The 20,104-nt window shown below is 45.3% G+C and overlaps 1 protein-coding gene and 1 gene segment (V, D, J or C); both read left to right on the top strand.

Annotated features, from left to right (window-relative positions):
* Window positions 1–20,104, top strand: part of LOC103544575 (immunoglobulin lambda-1 light chain-like) — a 502,401-nt gene that overhangs the window by 240,222 nt on the left and 242,075 nt on the right. The gene's annotated exons all lie outside the window — the stretch shown is intronic.
* The window catches only part of LOC103543338 (immunoglobulin lambda constant 7-like), a 230,736-nt gene continuing 224,971 nt past the window's right edge, over window positions 14,340–20,104 (top strand). Inside the window, 1 exon segment of the V gene segment in view lies at window positions 14,340–14,645. Coding sequence covers window positions 14,622–14,645 — 24 coding nt within the window.

Genomic DNA, 20,104 nt, shown 5'->3' with positions numbered 1-20,104 from the left:
GTGAGCGGCCCTCAGGAATCCCTGAACGATTCTCTGGCTCCAGCTCATTAGGCACATCCACACTGACCATCAGCAGGGCCCAGGCTGAGGATGAGGCTGACTATTACTGTCAGCCAGCAGATGCTCATCGTTCTGAATCTCACAGTGACACAGGCTGATGGGGAAGGGAGACACAAACCTCTTCCCCATCTGTGTCACACTCTCCTCCAGCCTCAGGAGGACTGTAGAAAAAGACATGAACAGGTCTTTCCCAGGTCCCAGATCTGAGATGCCCAGGCGGCCCTGTCCTGCCAGCCCTCCAGGCAGGCTCTTTGGAGGATGGATCAGGACTGGATTTAGGGCTGGTGGGACCAGGTTGTTCTGATGTTTCCTGGGAAAGTATGTGAATTGTGGACAGAAAGACTAGATGGACAGGCAGAGGGAGGAGATATATGGCCATTAGTCCTTATGTCTGAATTCCCAAATGGGAGTGACTGGACTACATATTAGTCGACCTTTCCTGCATAAGTGACTATAACTGCCAAGACCAGCTCATCCGCTGAAGCCTCTGACTCCCATTACAGCCTGGGCCTCTGAAGGAAGAAAACTAAGGTAGTGGACACTGTACTGTCTGCCTAGACCCCCTCTTCAGGGCTCACAAACCCACCCTACAGTGATAGGAGCCCTGGATGTTCACAGCTGTGCCCTCACTGGGAAGTACCTTTATCGGCAAATAATTGCGTCCCCTAAGCTTCTGTTCCTCTCTGTGCGACCCAGCTCCAGTGTCTGCCTGATGCCAAGAGCCCAAGGTCCTGCCTCAGTTCAAGATGACCTTGCAGAGACTCCCAGCTGAGATCTCATTTCCACCACATTGCAGGTCTGCCCAGTCTTCCCTCCATTCTTTATTCATGAGAGATCTCCTCAAAATCTTATTGCATGCAATTCTTCATGTCACATTGTGCTTTCAGGAAACAAAAGAGAAAATAAAAGTTCAGAGGGAAGAATATAAAGGAAGAGAGATCTCCAGAGAGAGAAGCCTGGAGTTCTGCACATATTCCTAAGAGGACAGGTGTGGGAGGAAACTGCATGAGTTTGAGAAAAGAACCAGAGACACTGGAGGAACATTCTGCAGGGCTCACACTCACAGTCATGCAGTGCTTGTTCCCCAGTCAGAGGGGAAAGATCCTACTTAAGGCATCAGTTTGACCAGGCAGCAGATGTGTCTGCTGTGGGGAAATTTAACCACAAAACAAATTTGGTTCTGCTGTCACCTAAAAGCTCTACAAGCAGGTTGAGAATGGATGGACCTGTGTCCAGGTAACTTTACTGATACCAAAAAAAAAAGAAAAATGACAGCGAGAGAAATATGAATATGAAGGACACAGTAAGGAAAAATTCACAATACCTGGCATTCTATCAAATATTTCTTATATAGAATCAGGAAAATAAGAGCAATAATAGGAACAAAAATCAATTACCCTAAACTGACCCTAAAATTGAACAAATGATACAATTTATAGACATGGAAACAAAAGCAATTTCTATAAACTATATTCCGTGTGTTCATGACTGCAGAGGAAAGATTGTATGTGTTAGTGGTGACATGCACATACACACAGGTGCAGGTTGATCTCCTGGCACTGCTTTAGAAGCGCTACATGTATAATATATAAATGCTCCCAAATCAATATTGTAACCTTCCACCCTAAGATACTGTAAAAAGAAGAGAAGACTGAAACAAAATCTGGCATAAGGAAGTAAACGATAAAGTTGAAATAAAGGATCAAAATAGAAACACACTAGAGAAAATAAAAAAATAAAATTGGTTCTTTGCAAACATCAATGATATTAACAAACCTTTAAGTTGGCTGATCATTACTAAAAAAGACTAATTACTAAAACTGAGGAGTAAAGAAGAGCCATTACTACTGATGCTACAGAGATAAAACAGGACTTTAAGGTTGTGAGGGATTAGGACAAAAAAATGCATGCCAAAAAATTAAATGAAAAGGACAAATTCCTAGAAATGTGCAAATTACCACAACTGTCTGAAGAAAAACATGGACAACATAATGAAATCTGCAGCAAGTAGAGTGATTAAATTAGTAATCAAAGATTACCCATAAAGACGGGCGGCCCTGTGGTGTAGTGGTTGGTTTGTGTGCTGAGCTTCGGTGGCTCTGATTGTGGGTACAGATCCTGGGCACAGACCTGGCACCACTCATCAGGACATGCTGTGGCAGCATCTCACATAAAATAGAGGAAGATCAGCACAGACGTTAGCTCAGCAGTAATCTTCCTCAAGCAAAAAGAGGAAGATTGGCAACAGATGTTACTTCAGGGCCCATCTTCCTCACACACACACACACACACACACACACAAAGACAATTAGTACTCACAGAGAAGGACATAGACAAAGATGGTTTCATTTTAAAACTCCATGAAATATTTAAAGAAGAATTAATCCCAATTATTCACTAGCTCTCCAAAAAAAATGAAAGGGGATAGAACACTTACTACCTCACTCTATTAGACCACAAGTACTCAAATACCAAAACCAGAGAAACAGATCAACATGAAGGGAAAGTATAGATCAATAACCTTTAGGGATTTAAACACAATAATGCTTTACAAATTACTATAAAGCTAAACCAGCAACATCAAAAAAAGAATATACACCAGGATAAAGTGGTACTTGTTGCAGGAATGCAAGGTTGTATTAACACCTGGAAATCAGTCAATGGAATGCACCATATTAATGGAATAAAGGAGAAAAGTCACGATCTTCTCAAGAGTCACAATGTTTTCATACAGCAGGCATCACTTCTGGTTGTGTTTCTAGTCCTATTACTGAATCAAACAGGTCAGATTGGGGGTGCTGACATGGGACGGGGTGTTATTCCATGCAAAGAATCTGGATATCCCACACCCAATGTGAAGATTTAATAATAAATGTAAAAGTTGTATAAGTCTATGTTTCTAAATATTCTGGATTTCAGAAACCATTTCCTAGACATGGATTATGGACACAGAATGAAAGGATGACTAGATTCAGGTACTGGTGAGGAGCAGGGTCATGGGAAGAGTTCCAGCCAGAGAGAAAAACATATAGGATCTAAAAGACAGAAGAGAGCAAGATGTGTGAGAAAGTAGGAAGGTCCTGATCAACTGGGGCTGGGTGAGATCAAGGAAAGATCAGGGACCACCTGTTTATGTCTGAATGTCCCACTGGGATATCACTCCCAACATGCCACATATGCACTTGTGAAAAGCCTTTTCCCCACATCCTGGCAGGCTAGACCTGAATCAAGCTCAGTTGACAAGAGCAGGACAGTTATGCCCCAAGAACCAGTTGACCCAGGAAGGACTCAGGGAGACTAGCAGGAGGAAGTCAGAGTTTCCCTGGTATCCTAGACCCTAGCTTCTGAGACTTCAGTGAGCAGCGAGTGCCCTGGGGGTCTCCACAAGATATAGATGCAGCTGCAGCAGGTCAGGGTAGGGCCCAGGAATCTACACGTCTATCACCTTCCAGGGGAGCCTGTGCTGCTGGTCCTCGAAGGACCACACTTTGAGTGGCTTCACTCCTGCTCACCTGCTTCTCCCAGCTCTGGTGAGAGTTACCACAGGAAGACACAGTCTGTGAAGCTCAGGGGACCTGCTGTCCCTCCCACCCAGGTTCATGGGCTCTTGGCCCTGCTCTCAGCTCTGTCTACATTTCTCCCTCCCATCAGACTAGGGGTCTGAGTCTCCTGACTCAGCCTCCCGAGGCATCTGGAGCTTCTGGGCAGATTGTCTCCATCTCCTGTGCTGAAGCAGCAGTGACTTTTGGGGTTATAGTTGTGTCTCCTGGGACCAACAATTCCTGGCACAGCCTCACAGGACTGAGCATTGGTCAAGAATCAAACTTCACAGATTCTAGACTCAAACTCTGGCAACATGTCCTCTCTGAGCATCCTTCAGTTCCCATTCAGCCATGAGGCTGATTTTTATTGCTGTTCCTATGCAGGGTTGGGTGGGGGCTCTTTCTCACTGCTTCTTAGTGATGAGGAAGTGAGTCAAATCAGTCCTGTGCTGGCCCTCCTCCGCTGCTGTCCCCTGTTTTGCTGTCAGCTCCTCTGGAATGCATCGCTTTCTAGGTTTAAGACTGAAGAAATAAAGCCCCCTCTTCTCTGCCACCACTTGACAAAGAGTTCATTGAGGCCACTTGGGAACAAAGGCTCTGTCCCTTACTGTGGTCTGTGTGCTCAGACACCACTTGATGTGCTCAGGAGAGGCAGGTCCCAATGTCGTCCAGATAGTCAGAGCCCAGGCTGGGACAGTGCAGGGGAATTACAATGAATTCCTCCCGTAGAGACTGTTATCTGCTCCGCACTGGGGTGGGGACGTGTGTGTCCAGCTTTTCAGATCTGTCCTCTCTTCACACTACCAGAAAGAGAAGTGTGGAGACAGGTGACCTGGGCCTGACTTTTGCCTTTAACCTGAGGAAGGAGATCCTGGGAATTTTTCCACCCCATGTGAGGTCAGGTCTGGCCTGTAACCAGTACACTTGGAGTCCTGAAGGAGCTGTGGGTCCTACCATCAAAGTTGCCCCACTCCTGCTCATAAACCCCTTTCTTCACCCCATGGTTTATCTCAGCACCCTGCTCCTCAGCAATGCTCCAAGATCTACTGAACCTTACCTTATTGACACAAGTTATCCTGCAAGCTTCTGTTTAAAAGTGCCTTTCTCAGGGAGACCATCCATGAAATAGAGACTAAGTGAGATGATTTTCCAGAATGTTCTCACAGGACCCTGTATTTCTCCTGTTGCAACTTTTAGCATGTGTCTTATCTCATTGACATCTTTGTCTTGGTCAGACTCTTTTCTGTGAGGGAGAGTTGTACACATGGCCCAGCAAGGTAGATCCTGGAATATTTTCAGTGCTGTTCATAAGTCACATTGGAAATCACAGAATGTTCTGATGGGACAGGATATGACTCTGTGTGCATTGCTCCCCACCATGGGAGCATGGGAATGCAGGGGTCTTTGCTTACAGAAGAGACTGTGCTGCCTGGGGACTAGAGACAGGCTCCTGGGAGGAGAATGGACACTTTAGGGGAGGGAAGCACCTGGCAGGTGGCCCCTCCCAGGGGGTTGTGATCATAGACACAAAGCAGATTGAAGGAGCCCATCCCTGCTGCTGAAGTCCTGAGAGCACAGCTCTAGAAGAACTGAGTTAGCTTGCTAGGGCAGCTGTCACAAAGCACCACACACTGGGGGCTGACAATAGAGGTTTCCTGTTTCACAGTTCTGGGTTTAAAAGTCTGAGATCGTGGTGTCACATTCCTGCAGGCTTGGTGAGTCAAAAGAAGATTTCTTGGACTCTGAAGGTCTGGCAGTAATGCTCTTTTATTCAGAGATTGGCATGGAGTAGCATGGTGACAGGACCCATGGGCAGTAAGAGCTGCAACATGGGGACAGGTACCATGGGCAGTAAGAACTGCCATGGATTGAGGGCATGCTTAAACTTATAAGGCGTAGATATGTGGGTTATTTGTTTACCAGACGAAGGAAAGATGAAGTATAAAAAAAGTGGTTAGAATGGTACCACTGCAGGTGGGGTCTGGTTATTGGGTGGTCACATAACTTTAGATAAGAATCAAATCGGATTAAGACACGATATCCTATGCTTCCTGGAGAAAGATATCGATCGGTATGTAGGACAAGTCACCTTGAGCTTCTCTCCCCGGGGCAGCCTTGATCCTCATTGGCAGGGTTCATGTTCTTGTGTGCTGTGAAGGAGAATCTGATCCAGGCCTCTCTTCTAACTTCTGGTGGCTTGCTGGCAATCATTGGCGTTCCTTGCTTGAAGATTCTGCCTCCAACTTCATATGGGATTCTCCCTTGTGAGTGTCTCCAAATTTTCTTTTTTGTAAGCACACTTGTCAAATAGGATTAGGAGTCCATCATCCTCAAGTATGATCTCCTTTGAAATTACCTAATTACATCTGCAATGATTCTATATCCAATGAGGTCCAATTCAGAGGTAATGGGATTCGCACTTCGATATCTGGATTTGAGAGGAATCACAAATTAACTAAAACAGTGTGTCTGTCATGGTTTGGCCCTCCCTTCCCTCGGGGACAAGCTTCTAGGTGCACAGCTCTGCAGGGTGCTGCGGCACCACAGATTTCTCATGGCTTCAGGTGGGGCATGAAACTCAAAGAACAGAAGAACCCTGATCATCCCCTAAATGACTCGTCTCTTGTCAGTGATGTCCAGGCTCCATCTCATAATAAGCAAACCTCTGACACAAAGAAAGTGTCAGAGTGACCTCCCAGCCAGACCCTAGTGCACAAGAAACCCCATTTCTACAGCGGGGAGTGGGGGCGAGTGCAGCTTTCCCGTGGCAACTGCCTCCCTGGCAGAATCCCTGGGACCCCAGGCTGATCTGCTTCTCCTCCAACCACAAGTCCTCCTGAGCCAGCTCGGCTCTGCTGGGGACATGGCGTCCGTAAGACCCTGTGAACTTCCCCTGTGCACTCTGCACTACCCGGATGGCTCAGAGGAGCTGCCCCTGCTCTCTCTGCCCAGTGTCCTTTCCCCTCAGTGACACCATCCCAGTCCTGAAGCCCATCAGTCCTCGCCTGCACACTGCTGAAATTAGTTAGAGACCTCAACTAAAAAGGAGTCAGGAAGGCCTGTAGGGGGAGCTCTCACACCTCTAATAGAGCATCAACTACTCCAAAGAGGAGCTTCATCTCCAACAGGAAGTACAATGACTTTACTGCTGAGGGAAAATTTCTGTCCCCAGCCAGGAACAGCTCAGCAAGAGAGGCCATCGCCTCTCTAAACTCTTAAAGTGCTACTTAACCCAGTGGACTTTCTTTAGAATGGCCCCTCCCACTCCCCATGTTATCTATCAAAGCAGCTCCCTTACTTTTTTTGTGGATTTGTCTGTTGTTCGCCATAGTCTGCACATCATGAATTGCAATTATTTTGGCCATTTCTGAATAAAGTCGTTTTGAGATTCAAATAACAGGTGAATATGCTTTTTGAGTTGACACACCCAGGCCTGCATGCTGCCCTCTGCAGACAGGTCAGAGGACACACACTGATGTCAACATGGGCAGTTCAGGTTTAGAGGTTCTAACCCCCTCCCTGAATGAGGAGTCACAAGCAGGGCTGATCTAGTGAGACATGAGGATGAGATGACCCACGTCACAGGTCTGCACAAGCACAGACGAGTTCTCTGTAGTTCTGCCCTGACATCCTGTGATGTCCTGTCAGAGAAACACGGCTGTACCCCTGAACCCAAAGGATCCACAAGCAGGACAGGGGGAAGTGAACTGTGCGAAAGGCAGTGCATCTGTGGGCATGTGTGTGCATGTTTGTGTGCAAGTGTGTGCTCATGGGTGTGTATTTTACTGTGGCCAGGAAATGTTCTCAATTTCCATTGTCCCAAGGCTAAGACTTTCTGTTTCCATAACTTTTATCCTTCCGTTCTTCCGGCATCATTGCTTTGTATTAAGTATAAGAATAAGGATTAAGTATATCATTAGGAGGAGGAGGAGGAGGAAACGTTCACATGTGCTCAATATGTATCAAGCACCATCCAAAACACTTCATGTTTATTAAACTGTTTAATCACAAATCCTCTATGAACAAGCATTCTCATCATCACCCAGTTTTACAGATGGGAAATCTGAGGCACGGAGGGATGAGCAACCTGCCTGAGGTCAGAGCTAGGAAGCGGCCGACCCAGCAGCAAACCCAGGTCTTCTGACCCTAGAGTCCCTGGTCTTCACCACCATCCTGTGGCCTCTCATTGTACTTTCAAAGCTGAGACTTGGCCCCTCCTTAAGTTGCCAGAAAGTTCTCTCATGTATTTCAAAAGAAAATAACTGATATTATGACCTTGCCAGACAGCCCTGTACTATTGAAATAAAATTGGAGACACTTATGTAATTGATAAATTTAAAGGAGCCACTTTTTAAAAAAAGAGAAGAAACAGGTGGAATTATTTTTCATACAATATTTTGTTTAACTCAAGTAGTTCAATATGAATTAAGTGTAAAAATAGTGATATGTTTTACATTACTTTTATACTATGTCCTTTAAATGTGCTGGGTATCTCAGAACTACAGCACATCTCTCCTGGAACTACCCACATTTCATGCTCACAGCTACATGTGACTTTTGGCCACAACACGACAGAGCAGGTTAAATGGATGAGGTTGCCTTGGGGTAACTGTCCCTGCAGTGTGTACTCACATCCACCAGGGGGCGAAGGAGGGTCCCATGACCAAGAGCCACACAGGGAGGAATGGCTACTCCATTTTCCACCCAAACTAGGAGTACTGAGGCCACCTAGAAGTGAGGGAATTTTTATAACATGTGCCCATACTACTTCTGTTCTTAAAAACAATATATTAACATATAACTACAATATTAAAGGTGAATGTGAGCCATGAGCACACATTTTCATTAGTCAGTGTAATGAAGGACAATAGTCCGTGTGAATTTTTTATGAATCTTGCGGCAACCTTCCCTTTGAGTGGGAAGGTCATTTCCGCAAACCTCATGACAAGTCAGTAAGCTATATTTTGTGCATAGACCTAGAAAGGAAGGAAGATTTTAAAACATACTTTGTTGTACTTGCATAACTCTTGGTGGTTTTCCACAAAGACATACATTTGCTTAATTCACAAGCACAGATCATTTTTATGAAGGTCAGTTCTCCCACGATGGTACTAACAAGTTCTGTCCCATGTTGGAATGTGACCCAGAAGCAAAGGTGTCAGAACCGGCCTGCAGGTACCATGGGGCAGACTCTGAGGTGAGAAGAGTAAGGAGTGGAGGCATCGAGTTGGGAGGGTGGAGAGGAGCTGTTTGTAACACACCCAGTGGGATTAGCAGTGCACATGTCTGAGGCACGTGGCCCTTATCTCATCTTTGACGGTCTCTTCAGACCAAACTGAGGAGTGAGCACATGGGGTCTTCTGTCTGTGCTGAGGTATCAGCATAGTGTTTCACACATTATTTCAATGAAAAACATCTCTAGCATTTTGTGAGTGAATTAGCGTCATCGCATCCTCAGCAGTGTGAGGTTGGAAAACAAATACATTTGTTCAACATAGGAGGTAAAATATGCATCTTGCGAATCATGTTTGTAAAAATTAAAGAGTTTCTGTTCATACTCTGAGAGAAGTCCAAACTCAACAGCCTTGGCCGTGTTAGAAACGGAATCCTCATCCTAACTTGTCAGGAGAAGATCCTGATAGGAGGAGCCAAAGTAGGCATCTGATACTCCCAATGTCCTGCTGACATGTGCTCCTGTGTTGCCTGTGTTTCCTGTGATGAAGGGAGCAGAGGGAGTGGCCCCACCTTGGCCCACAGACAGATCATGTTTCACTGGGAAACACAGATTCCAACACCATGAAGATCTGAGGGCTCTTCAGAACAGACTCAGAGAGGAGGGAGCACCTGAATACAGAAGAGAGGGTGGTGTCAGGAGGAACCAGGAGGGTTGGGATGAAGAGGAGGAGGATATGGGGCATGGGTAGCAGCAGGGGAAGGAGGTCCTGACAGGTCAGGCTCTGAGGTCAGTCCCCTGGATGGGAATCTTGACTCACTCATCACTGCCTGGGGACTTTGGGGAAATCATTTAACTTTACAATGATGGCACCCTCCTCATCAGACTGGAGGGAAGTTTGACCTTCAGCAGAGGGCTGCTGGTGGGTTATTGTGATGTCTGGTTGGGAGGGTGCAGGTAAGAACTCACCAAAGGTCTGGCATCTATTGAGGGCCCAGAAGTGTTGAAATATCAATACATGTAAGATGACATCATCCTGGCAGCAGCAGGGGGCACTGTGGGTCTTGCTTTGTGGAAGCTAATCCATCCAGTTCCCCTGGCTGTGCTCAAGTGCAAAGGGCATGACTTTTGCGTACTTTAACGACACTTTTATTGTGTAGAATGAAGTCTCCACTGTGAAACCCACACCTGGCACTTCTTCTGACCTCAGGAAATTACCAACAGGATGTCGTTAGGCCCAGGGATCAGACAAGAACACAGACAGAGGGAATGGAGAAGAGATACGCATTCAATGTTCCTCCGTCTTGAGCTGCAAGAATAGAGGTTAGGTGAAGAGCTGGGAGAGGCCAGTCCAGCTGGGCAGCCTCAAGGCAGAGCTCTTGCAGGCCCCTGCACTATGGACTGGGTTCCCTTCTATCATCTGCCACTCATTTTCTCCACAAGTCAGAGCATCCCAGGGCACTCAGGTGTCTGTGTCTCTAACATTTCCCTGCAAGCACAGTCCCCAGGGACAGCTGTCCAGTCTTGGGGCACTCAGCATCATTTTGGTATTCTCTGTATCCAGGTCTCTGTGCTCTGCCTGTGCTGACCACACCCCCATCTACATCTGTCTCTCTGGGAGCCTCAGCCAAGCTCACCTGCACCCTGAGCAGTGAGCGCTGAACTACTCCATTCACTATATAAACAGGGAAGTCCCCTGAGTATGTGATGAAGGTTAACATTAATGGAAGCCACAGCAAGGGGACCGGATCCCTGCCTGCTTCTCAGGCTCCACTTCTGGGGCTGACTGCTATTTAATCGCCTCCAAAATCCAATTTAGAGATTCTGGTGAGACCCATACAATTGGCGGACAGAATGAGTAAGAAACAGTGGCAAAGAGAAAGGGGAAGAGAAGCTGAAACCACCCTACTCCCAGTCCCTTCCTCCCCTGGGGACTCAGGGTGAGCTGCTCCTTGTCCCTCTACATGACCCTGAAAACTTTGATTCTTCTTGAAAACCCCATCATTCTGCACCTCCTCTCCATGAAAACACTAAGAAGGGACCGATGCAGGTCAAAATTTAGGTCATTGTCAACCAGACATCTATTTTCTTCAGCAGATGCCAGTGGGGACATGACTGAGAGAGACTAGACCAGCCCAGGCAGGAAAATGACTCTGAGAGAGAGACTAGACAGAGATGACGGTGTCAAAAAGAACCCTTGGTCTCTGTGCTCCCAAGATGGGGCTCTGCTTTGGGAAGAGACATGGATCTCAGGGGTCCAGGGGTGACCATGAAAGTCATCTGCAGCTGTCACGCCTGAGTCCAGGTGCATTGTGGTGTACAGCAGGAGTTTGTCAGGATTGAGGGCTCTGCCGGATGCACTTTGCTTTCAGAGGAGGCATGACAAAGAGACATAAACCCCATGGTGGGTGCTGAGCTGGGGACCAGAAGGAAAGCACCTTGCATGTTAGGAGGTCTGCGGCAGGACCTACGTAGAAGGTGACTTGAACTTCTCCAGTGGTGGCAGATTATCAAGTTGTGGTGCCAAGAAGGGCTAGACATTTTCCCACTTGACTTCTCCAGGGACAGCGGAGGATCATGCCCACAGGGACAGCAGTGGGATGTGAGGGACACAAGACATTGAGGTGGAAAATATGTGAACTCCCTGAGTCTCGGCCCTGTGGGTGATCCACTTCAAATGCATTTCAGAGGGAGCTGGTTTCCTGGATATGTGGATTTCTTCCATAGCTTTTCTAGTACCTGAGAAACAATCATCTTTCATACACCCATATCTTTGTGTCAACATGGAACAGCCATGTTGAATAGGTAACACTTATCCCTGGGCACAGACCTGAGCAAGGTCAGGTGGGATTTCAGGGCTGGACCCCAGAAGGTCAGACTAGGGTACCAAGTCAGAGCTCTGAGATGCAACTTCCAGGAGCTGCCTATGGCCTGGGTGACTCTCAAGGCTGCTGGAGGAGAGGAGATGGCTGGTCTCCCTGGAAGAGAGTGGACAGGATGCAGGATGAGCAGGGAGAGCTGGATCTCAGGGCTCAGTCCCACAGTGACATGTGTCAGCCTCTGATTGGCAAGAGTCACCAGGGTCACAGGGCCATCTCCCATCCTCTATACTCCACTAAACGGTTGCTCTTTACTAAGTATTTGCACTGACTCTCCCCAACAAGGTCTCCCATGGGTCCCTCCAGTGGGGAGATTCTTCCACTGGTTACACTGTAGGTGAGGGAGTCGGGAGGACTCTGGGGAAATAAATCTAAACCCCAGTGTGGACCACATCACATCCAGGCCCATGTGGGCGTAGTGGTGCTATCAACTTGAAGAAGGTCAGCAGTAGCCTCTGATGGACAAACAAAGGGACAAACTGCTAGAAGTGATGACAGTAATGGAAAAGGGAGGCAGATAAAGATCATCCCCTGATGTGTTGAGATGATGACCAAGCATTGATGGAGCTGCCACTACAAAGCCTTGTCAGAGAGGGATGGACGACCATTAGAGGTCATTTATTATGGTCAAGGTTACAAACTGGTCAGGGTCTCATCAGATGCTGCTGTCAGCTCTTGCCATGTGAAAGCAACAATGAACTTGTGGAGGACAACAGTGCCTTCCTCTGTTGTGCCACACCCATGTATTTGTCCTCAGAGATGCCAGGTATTCCTGAGACCTGGAGTTACAGTTTATGTGAAAAGTACTTGTTGCTATGGCCTTAGAAGATTCTCAAGAATGGACATAATGCATTGTCATTGTCACATCTGGGGAATCTCTAAAGCTTGAGAAGCTATTGACAAATAGCTCCAGAGAGACACTGAAACAGGTGTATGTACATTGATGTGGTTTTATCCACTGTATAGGTTAATATGTCCACATCACAGTCAAGATACAAAACAGTTCCGTCTCCACAGGGAGCCCTCGTGTTGTCATTTTATAACAACATCCACTTCCTTGCTCCAAGGTGCCCTTCACTGCCCCTAACCCTTGTTATCCATTAATTGATTCTCCATTTCTAAAATTTTGTCCTTTCAGAAATGATATATAGAGATAAAAAATAGAGTCCTATTGTGTGTAGCCTTTTGGGATTGGCATTTTTCACTCTGCATAAGCCACTGTACATTCATCCACATCGTTGTAGGCATTGAGTTCATTCGTTTTCATCTCTGAGTACTATTCCATGGCCCCAGTATACTAAAGTCTGTTTACCAATCCACCCATTGAAGGACATCTGGATTGTTCTTACCATGAGGTATTATACATAAGGTTTGTGAACATTTGTACGTAGTTTCTCTGTGAACATGTTTTCATTTTCTGAAATAAATGCCCAAGAGTACATTTGCTGCGTTCTATGGTAACCATAAGTTTACTTTTTAAAAGAATCTCTCATATGCTTTTCCAGGGTTGCTGCAGCATTTCACATTCCCATCAGCAGACATGAGTGATCCAGTTGCCCCACATCCTTGCCAGCAATTAGAATTGTCACTAATTTTATTGCAGCCATTCTGATAAGTATGTAGGGAGGTGTGCTTGTGTTTTCATGTGCATTTCCTTCGTGGTTAAGGAGGAACGGCCTTTCTTGCGCCCTTTGCCATCTCTCTCTCCTCTTCTGTGTGGTGTCTGTTCTTGTTAATTGCCTATGTTAAGAATGGATTTTATTTTTACGGTTTACTTTTGAGGGTGCTTAATGGTCTCTATACCATATTCCCTCGTTGCATATGGGGTTTTTGAATATTTTTTCTCTGTTACTTGTTTTTTTTCATCCTCTTTAGAAAGTTGTAGAAAGCAAAATGTATTAAATTTAATGAGGTAGAACATATTGATCATCCTTTTACCAATCATGGTTCTGGTGTCATCAAAGAATTGTTACTCAACTTAGATACCAAAGGTTTCTCCTATTTTTTTTTTCTTCCTAAACCATAAAAAAGACTTGTCTGAGAGGCACATAAGCAGGTTCTCTGTATCTGGTCATGATGTTTCACGTCTCATGCAACAGCATGACCAATGTCCCTACAAGCTCCCACTTCACCACTGCCCAGTCCACAAACATGGATGACCCATCACTAGAGCAGGACTGAGGGCTTCTCCCCAAGCCCAGAGGGGAAGCCCAGGGCACAGACTGAGGTGTGTGAGCATGTGGTGGGGGCAGGGATTTGCAGTTTCTCACTCAACACAAGCCAGAGTTCTGAGTGCTGAGGGACAGGCCTTGGGAATAGGAGCCATTTTCACAACCTCTTTAGGCTGAGCACTTTTCTGATCAGGAAGGAGAAACTCAGCAAGGCCACAAAAAGGAGGAAGTAGATTTGCATTTCTTCTAGACAATAAGAGAGGCCCTGAGGCACATCCCCAGCTGTGGCTTCAGAGGCAGGGCTTTGGGACATCTCCACCATGGCCTGGACCCCTCTCTTGTTAGCCTTCCTCACTCTCTGCACAGGTGATGCTCCCCAGGGCTCAGCCCCTAAAGAGACTATGGAGCAGCCTGGCCCTGACCTTCAGCTCTACAGAAGGGAGGCTGCAGGGTGTGTGCCCTCTGGGAATGACACCCTCATCCTTACACTCACCTCTATTCTCCTCTCTTGCAGGTCCCGTGGCCTCTTCTAAGCTGACTCAGCCATCTTCAGTGTCTGTGGCCTTGGGACAGACGGCCACCATCACCTGCAAGGGAGGCGACTTTGAAAGTTTTGTTGGTAGCTGGTACCAGCAGAAGCCAGGCCAGGCCCCTGTGCTGGTCATCGATGCTAGTAATGAGCGGCCCTCAGGGATCCCTGAACGATTCTCTGGCTCCAGCTCAGGAGACACAGCCACGCTGACCATCAGCGGGGCCCAGGCTGAGGACGAGGCTGACTATTACTGTCTGGCAGCAGATGCTTCTGATTATGAAGCTCACAGTGACACAGGGTAATGGGGAAGTGAGACACAAACCTCTTCTCCATCTGTGTCACACTCTCCTCCAGCCCCATGAGGACTATAGACATAGCCATGAGCAGTTCTTGCCCAGGTCCCAGATCTGAGATCCCCAGGCTGCCCTCTCCTCCCAGCCTTCCAGGCAGGTTCTTTGGACGATAGATAAGGACTGTATTTAGGGCTGGTAGGACCTGGTTATTCTGCTGTTTCCTAGGAAAGTATGTGAATTGTGGCCAGAGGACCTGGGTGAAAAGGCAGAGTGAGGAGGATATATGGCCATTAGTCATTATGTCTGAATTACCAAGTGGGAGTGACTGGACTACATATTAGTAGACTGTTCCTTGGTTAGTGACCAGAAACGCCAAGGCCAGCTCGTCCTCTGAAGCCTCTGACTCCTGCTACAGCCTGGGCCTCAGAAAGAAGAAAACTAAGGTAGTGGACACTGTACTGTCTGCCTAGATCCACTCTTCAGGGCTCACACACCCACCCTACAGTGCTGGGAGCCCTGGAGGTTCACAGCTGTGCCCTCACTGGGAAGTACTTTATCGGCAAATAATTGCCTCCCCCAAGCTTCTGTTCCTGTCTATGTGATTCAGGTCCCATGTCTGCCCGATGCCAAGAGCCCAAGTGTTACCAAACCTGAAGTGAGTTCGCTCACCCGTTGCACAGCAAGCCAATCTCTGACACCGGGGGTGGTGGAAGAAAGTAGGAATTTTATTTTTGCACAGCACTGAGCAAGGAGAGAGGGCAGCTAACGCTGAAATCACAAACTCCCCGAAAAGCTAAAAGGAAGGCTTTTTTTTTTTTTAAAGATTTTATTTTTTCCTTTTTCTCCCCAAAGCCCCCAGTACATAGTTGTATATTCTTCGTTGTGGGTTCTTCTAGTTGTGATACGTGGGACACTGCCTCAGCGTGGCTTGATGAGCAGTGCCATGTCCACGCCCAGGATTCGAACCAACGAAACACTGGGCCGCCTGCAGCGGAGCGCGCGAACTTAACCACTTGGCCAAGGGGCCAGCCCCAAGGAAGGCTTTTTATTTGGGGCTTTAGGTAGGGGAGGGGGAGCATATGGCCTTGCTGGTCTGAGCTTTCCCACCAGCCTGTCTCTGGCCTTGAGACACTTGCAGAGAGGAGGGAGCTCATGACCTTGCTGGTCAGCAGCTTTCCCACCAGCTCGTATCTCTTTGTGGGGAGGAGATGGTCCAGGTGCTTGTCCTTGACGGTGTCTGTCTCCATGGATGATAGTGGATTCTGGAGGCAGGAAGCCAGAGAGTAAGCAGGGAATGAGTGTTTTGGTTTTAACCCCATATACGCTGGGTTTAATGTGGGGAAACTGATACCAGGGTCGGTATCAACTTCCCCCCTATATTATGTCCATCCCTCAATCTTGAGGGATTTGGGGAGGTGACCAATCTAGCTACTTCCTGCTGAAATGGGGCGTAGGTCGTTTCATCTCATTGAACCAGTCTTTTAATAAGGTGGTGATGCTGGTGGGCTCCTGAAGTTAGGCCTGTATCATGTAAGTAAGTAACCAGGTATTTAATAAGAAGTTTTTCTAGAGAAACTACAAGAGAAAAACAAGGTTAATGATTGGAGCAAATTATAAAACAGTTTCTGAGCTCAGGGGGCAGCCAATCAAGATTCCTAGAAGTCAGGGTCGAAGCATCTTTTGCAGTTTGAAATGTCTCTGATGGTGTCATTGGGCACTCAGGTAGTGAGTGGCCACTTTTTGAGTGGCTTACACAGCAGTAGACATAAATCTCTTTTAAGTTTATATTAGGTCTTCCAGCTTCAGTTTGCAAGGCTTTAGGAAAAAAGGCAGATTTAGTTTTCAATGACTCCAAATGAAAATAATGGGAAAAACCCTGAAAATTTTAGTTTGGAGGTTTTTAGCCAGATATTTCAGGAGGTGAAGAATTCGAGATCCAGTCCAGTTAACAGAAGTAAAAAACAAAAATTTCAAAGAGGACTGAAAAAACTAAAATTCCATATTTATAAACATGTATTATAGTTTCTATTGAGACATAATCTTCCTCCCTAAAATTACCCTCAATTTCACTAGACGTAGCCAAATTAAGACTAACTGGCTTGCAAAATGTCTAGTTTTAATAAATTTGGCATAATTATTTACATAAGTATAGCAAGAATAGTAATTGATCATATAGGCTCTTTTAAATCTGCTTTGCTGGGACCTTATAAGGAATCTCAGGTTGATCTTTAAAGGCCTCTCAAGGGAAGCCAAGCAAAGGACCTGTTACCAGATTCTGCCTGCAGTACCTGCAGATTTGGGCGAATCCCTCTCTTCGTGATGTTCCCCAAAATACCGAGGTTCCTTGTACCTGCCAGAGGGAGCGGCATTCTTTGCTCAACCTTACCAGGTTACAGAACCCATAGGCACAGTACCAGGCCAATATTTCCAAGTGGCTTTATTCCAGAATGTCAACCTTCATTCCTCAAAAGCTGTCGTGTTATATCCAAGCCTGTATGTTTTTTTTTTAAATATGATATTCCAGTCAAAGTCTTGGTGATATAACCAGTGTTTCCAATTGTGTCCTGTTAAAAGAAGAACAGATTCTTATTGTACTTATGCAAACAACTATATTGCCATAAGAATAAGAATACTTACTTATCAGAAGTTTTTGCGTTTTGGGGGTTCAGATAGGGAGGAAAAGACAAATGTTTCAATTTTTTTTATTGAGTTATTGATAGGTTACAATCTTGTGAAATTTCAATTGTACATTAATGTTTGTCAGTCATGTTGTAGGTGCACCACTTCACCCTTTGTGCCCACCCCCACCCCACCTTTCCCCTGGTATCCACTAAACTGTTCTTGGCCCATAGTTTTAAATTCCTCATATGAGTGGAGTCATACACAGATTATCTTTCTCTTGCTGGCTTATTTCACTTAACATAATTCTCTCAAGGTCCATCCATGTTATTGCAAATGGAATGATTTTGTTCTGTTTTGCAGCTGAGTAGTATTCCATTGTATATATGTACCACATCTTTATCCATTCGTCTGTTGTTGGGCAGTTAGGTTGCTTCCACGTCTTGGCTATTGTAAACAGTGCTGCAATAAACATTGGGGTGCACAGGACTTTTGGGATTGCTGACTTCAGGCTCTTTGGATAAATACCCAGTAGTGGGATGGCTGGATCGTATGGTAGTTCTATTTTTAGTTTTTTGAGGAATCTCCACACTGTTTTCCATAGTGGCTGCACTAGTTTGCATTCCCACCAGCAGTGAAAGAGGGTTCCTTTTTCTCCGCAACCTCTCCAACATTTGTTGCTATTAGTTTTAGATATTTTTGTCATTCTAACGGGTGTAAGATGATATCTTAGTGTAGTTTTGATTTGCATTTCCCTGATGATCAGCGATGATGAGCATCTTTTCATGTGCCTATTGGCCATCAGTATATCTTCTTTGGAGAAATGTCTGTTCATGTCTCCAGCCCATTTTTTGATTGGGTTGTTTGATGTTTTGTGGTTGAGTTGCGAGAGTTCTTTATATATTAAGGATATTAAACCTTTGTCAGATATATGACTTGCAAATATTTTTTCCCAGTTAGTGGGTTGTTTTTTTGTTTCAATCCTGTTTTCATTTGCCTTGAAGAAGCTCTTTAATCTGATGAAGTCCCATTTGTTTATTCTTTCTATTGTTTCCCTTCTCTGAGAAGGCATGGTGTCCGAAAAGATCCTTTTAATACTGATGTCAAAGAGTGTACTGCCTACGTTTTCTTCCAGAAGCCTTATGGTTTCAGGTCTCACCTTTAGGTCTTTAATCCATTTTGAGTTTATTTTGGTGAATGGTGAAAAAGAATTGTCAATTTTCATTCTTTTACATGTGGCTTTCCAGTTTTCCCAGCACAATTTGTTGAAAAGACTTTCTTTTCTCCATTGTATGCCCTCAGCTCCTTTGTCAAAGATAAGCTGTTCATAGATGTATGGTTTTATTTCTGGGTTTTCAATTTGGTTCCATTGATCTGTGCACCTGTTTTTGTACCAGTACCATGCTGTTTTGATTACTGTAGCTGTGTAGTATGTTTTGAAGTCAGGGATTGTGATGCCTCCCGTTTTGTTCTTTTTTCTCAGGATTGCTTTAGCAATTCGGGGTCTTTTGTTGCCCCATATGAATTTTAGGATTCTTTGTTCTAATTCTGTAAAGAATGTCATTGGGATTCTGATTGGGATGGCGTTGAATCTGTAGATTGTTGTAGGTAGAATGGACATTTTAACTATGTTCATTCTTCCAATCCATGTACATGGAATGTCTTTCCATCTCCTTATGTCGTCATCCAATTCTCTCAGAAAGGCCTTGTAATTTTCATTATATAGGTCCTTCACTGCCTTAGTTAAATTTACCCCAAGGTATTTTATTCTTTTTGTTGCGATTGTGAATGGTATTGTATTCTTGAGTTCTTTTTCTGTTGGTTCATTACTGGAGTATAGAAATGCTACTGATTTATGCAAATTGATTTTATACCCTGCAACTTTGCTGTAGTTGTTGATTACTTCTAACAGTTTTCCAATGGATTCTTTGGGGTTTTCTATATATAAGATCATGTCGTCTGCAAACAGTGAGAGTTTCACCTCTTCCCTCCCTATTTGGATTCCTTTTATTCCTTTTTCTTGCCTGATTGCTCTGGCCAGGACCTCCAGCACTATGTTAAATAAGAGTGGTGATAGAGGGCATCCTTGTCTTGTTCCTGTTTTCAGGGGGATGGCGTTCAGTTTTTGTCCATTGAGTATGATGTTGGCTATGGGTTTGTCGTATATGGCCTTTATTATGTTGAGGTAGTTTCCTTCTATGCCCATTTTTTCAGACATTTTGTCATAAATGGCTGTTGGATCTTGTCAAATGCCTTCTCTGCATCTATTGAGATGATCATGTGGTTTTTATTCCTCAGTTTGTTGATCTGGTGTATCACGTTGATTGATTTGCGGATGTTGAACCATCCCTGTGTCCCTGGTATGAATCCCACCTGATCCTGATGTATGATTCTTTTGATGAATTGCTGAATTCTGGTTGCCAAAATTTTGTCTAGAATTTTTGCATCTATGTTCATCAGTGATATTGGCCTGTAGTTCTCTTTTTTCGTGGTGTCCTTGTCAGGTTTTGGTATCAGCGTGATGTTGGCCTCATAGAATGTGTTAGGAAGTGTTCCATCTTTGATAATTTTTTGGAATAGCTTGAAAAGGATAGGTATTAAATCCTCTCTGAAAGTTTGGTAGAATTCCCCAGGAAAGCCATCTGGTCCTGGGGTTTTATTCTTTGGGATGTTTTTGATGGCTGTTTCAATCTCTTTCCTTGTGATTGGTCTGTTCAAATTGTCTGCCTCTTCTTGAATGACCTTTGGGAGATAGTAGGAGTCCAGGAATTTATCCATTTCCTCTAGGTTATCCATTCTGTTGGCATATAGTTTTTTGTAGTATTCTGTTATAAT

Source organism: Equus przewalskii, chromosome 7, assembly GCF_037783145.1.
Source record: "Equus przewalskii isolate Varuska chromosome 7, EquPr2, whole genome shotgun sequence".
In the NCBI taxonomy this organism is placed as follows: Eukaryota; Metazoa; Chordata; class Mammalia; order Perissodactyla; family Equidae; genus Equus; species Equus przewalskii.
This window is presented reverse-complemented; position numbering and strand designations above follow the sequence as displayed.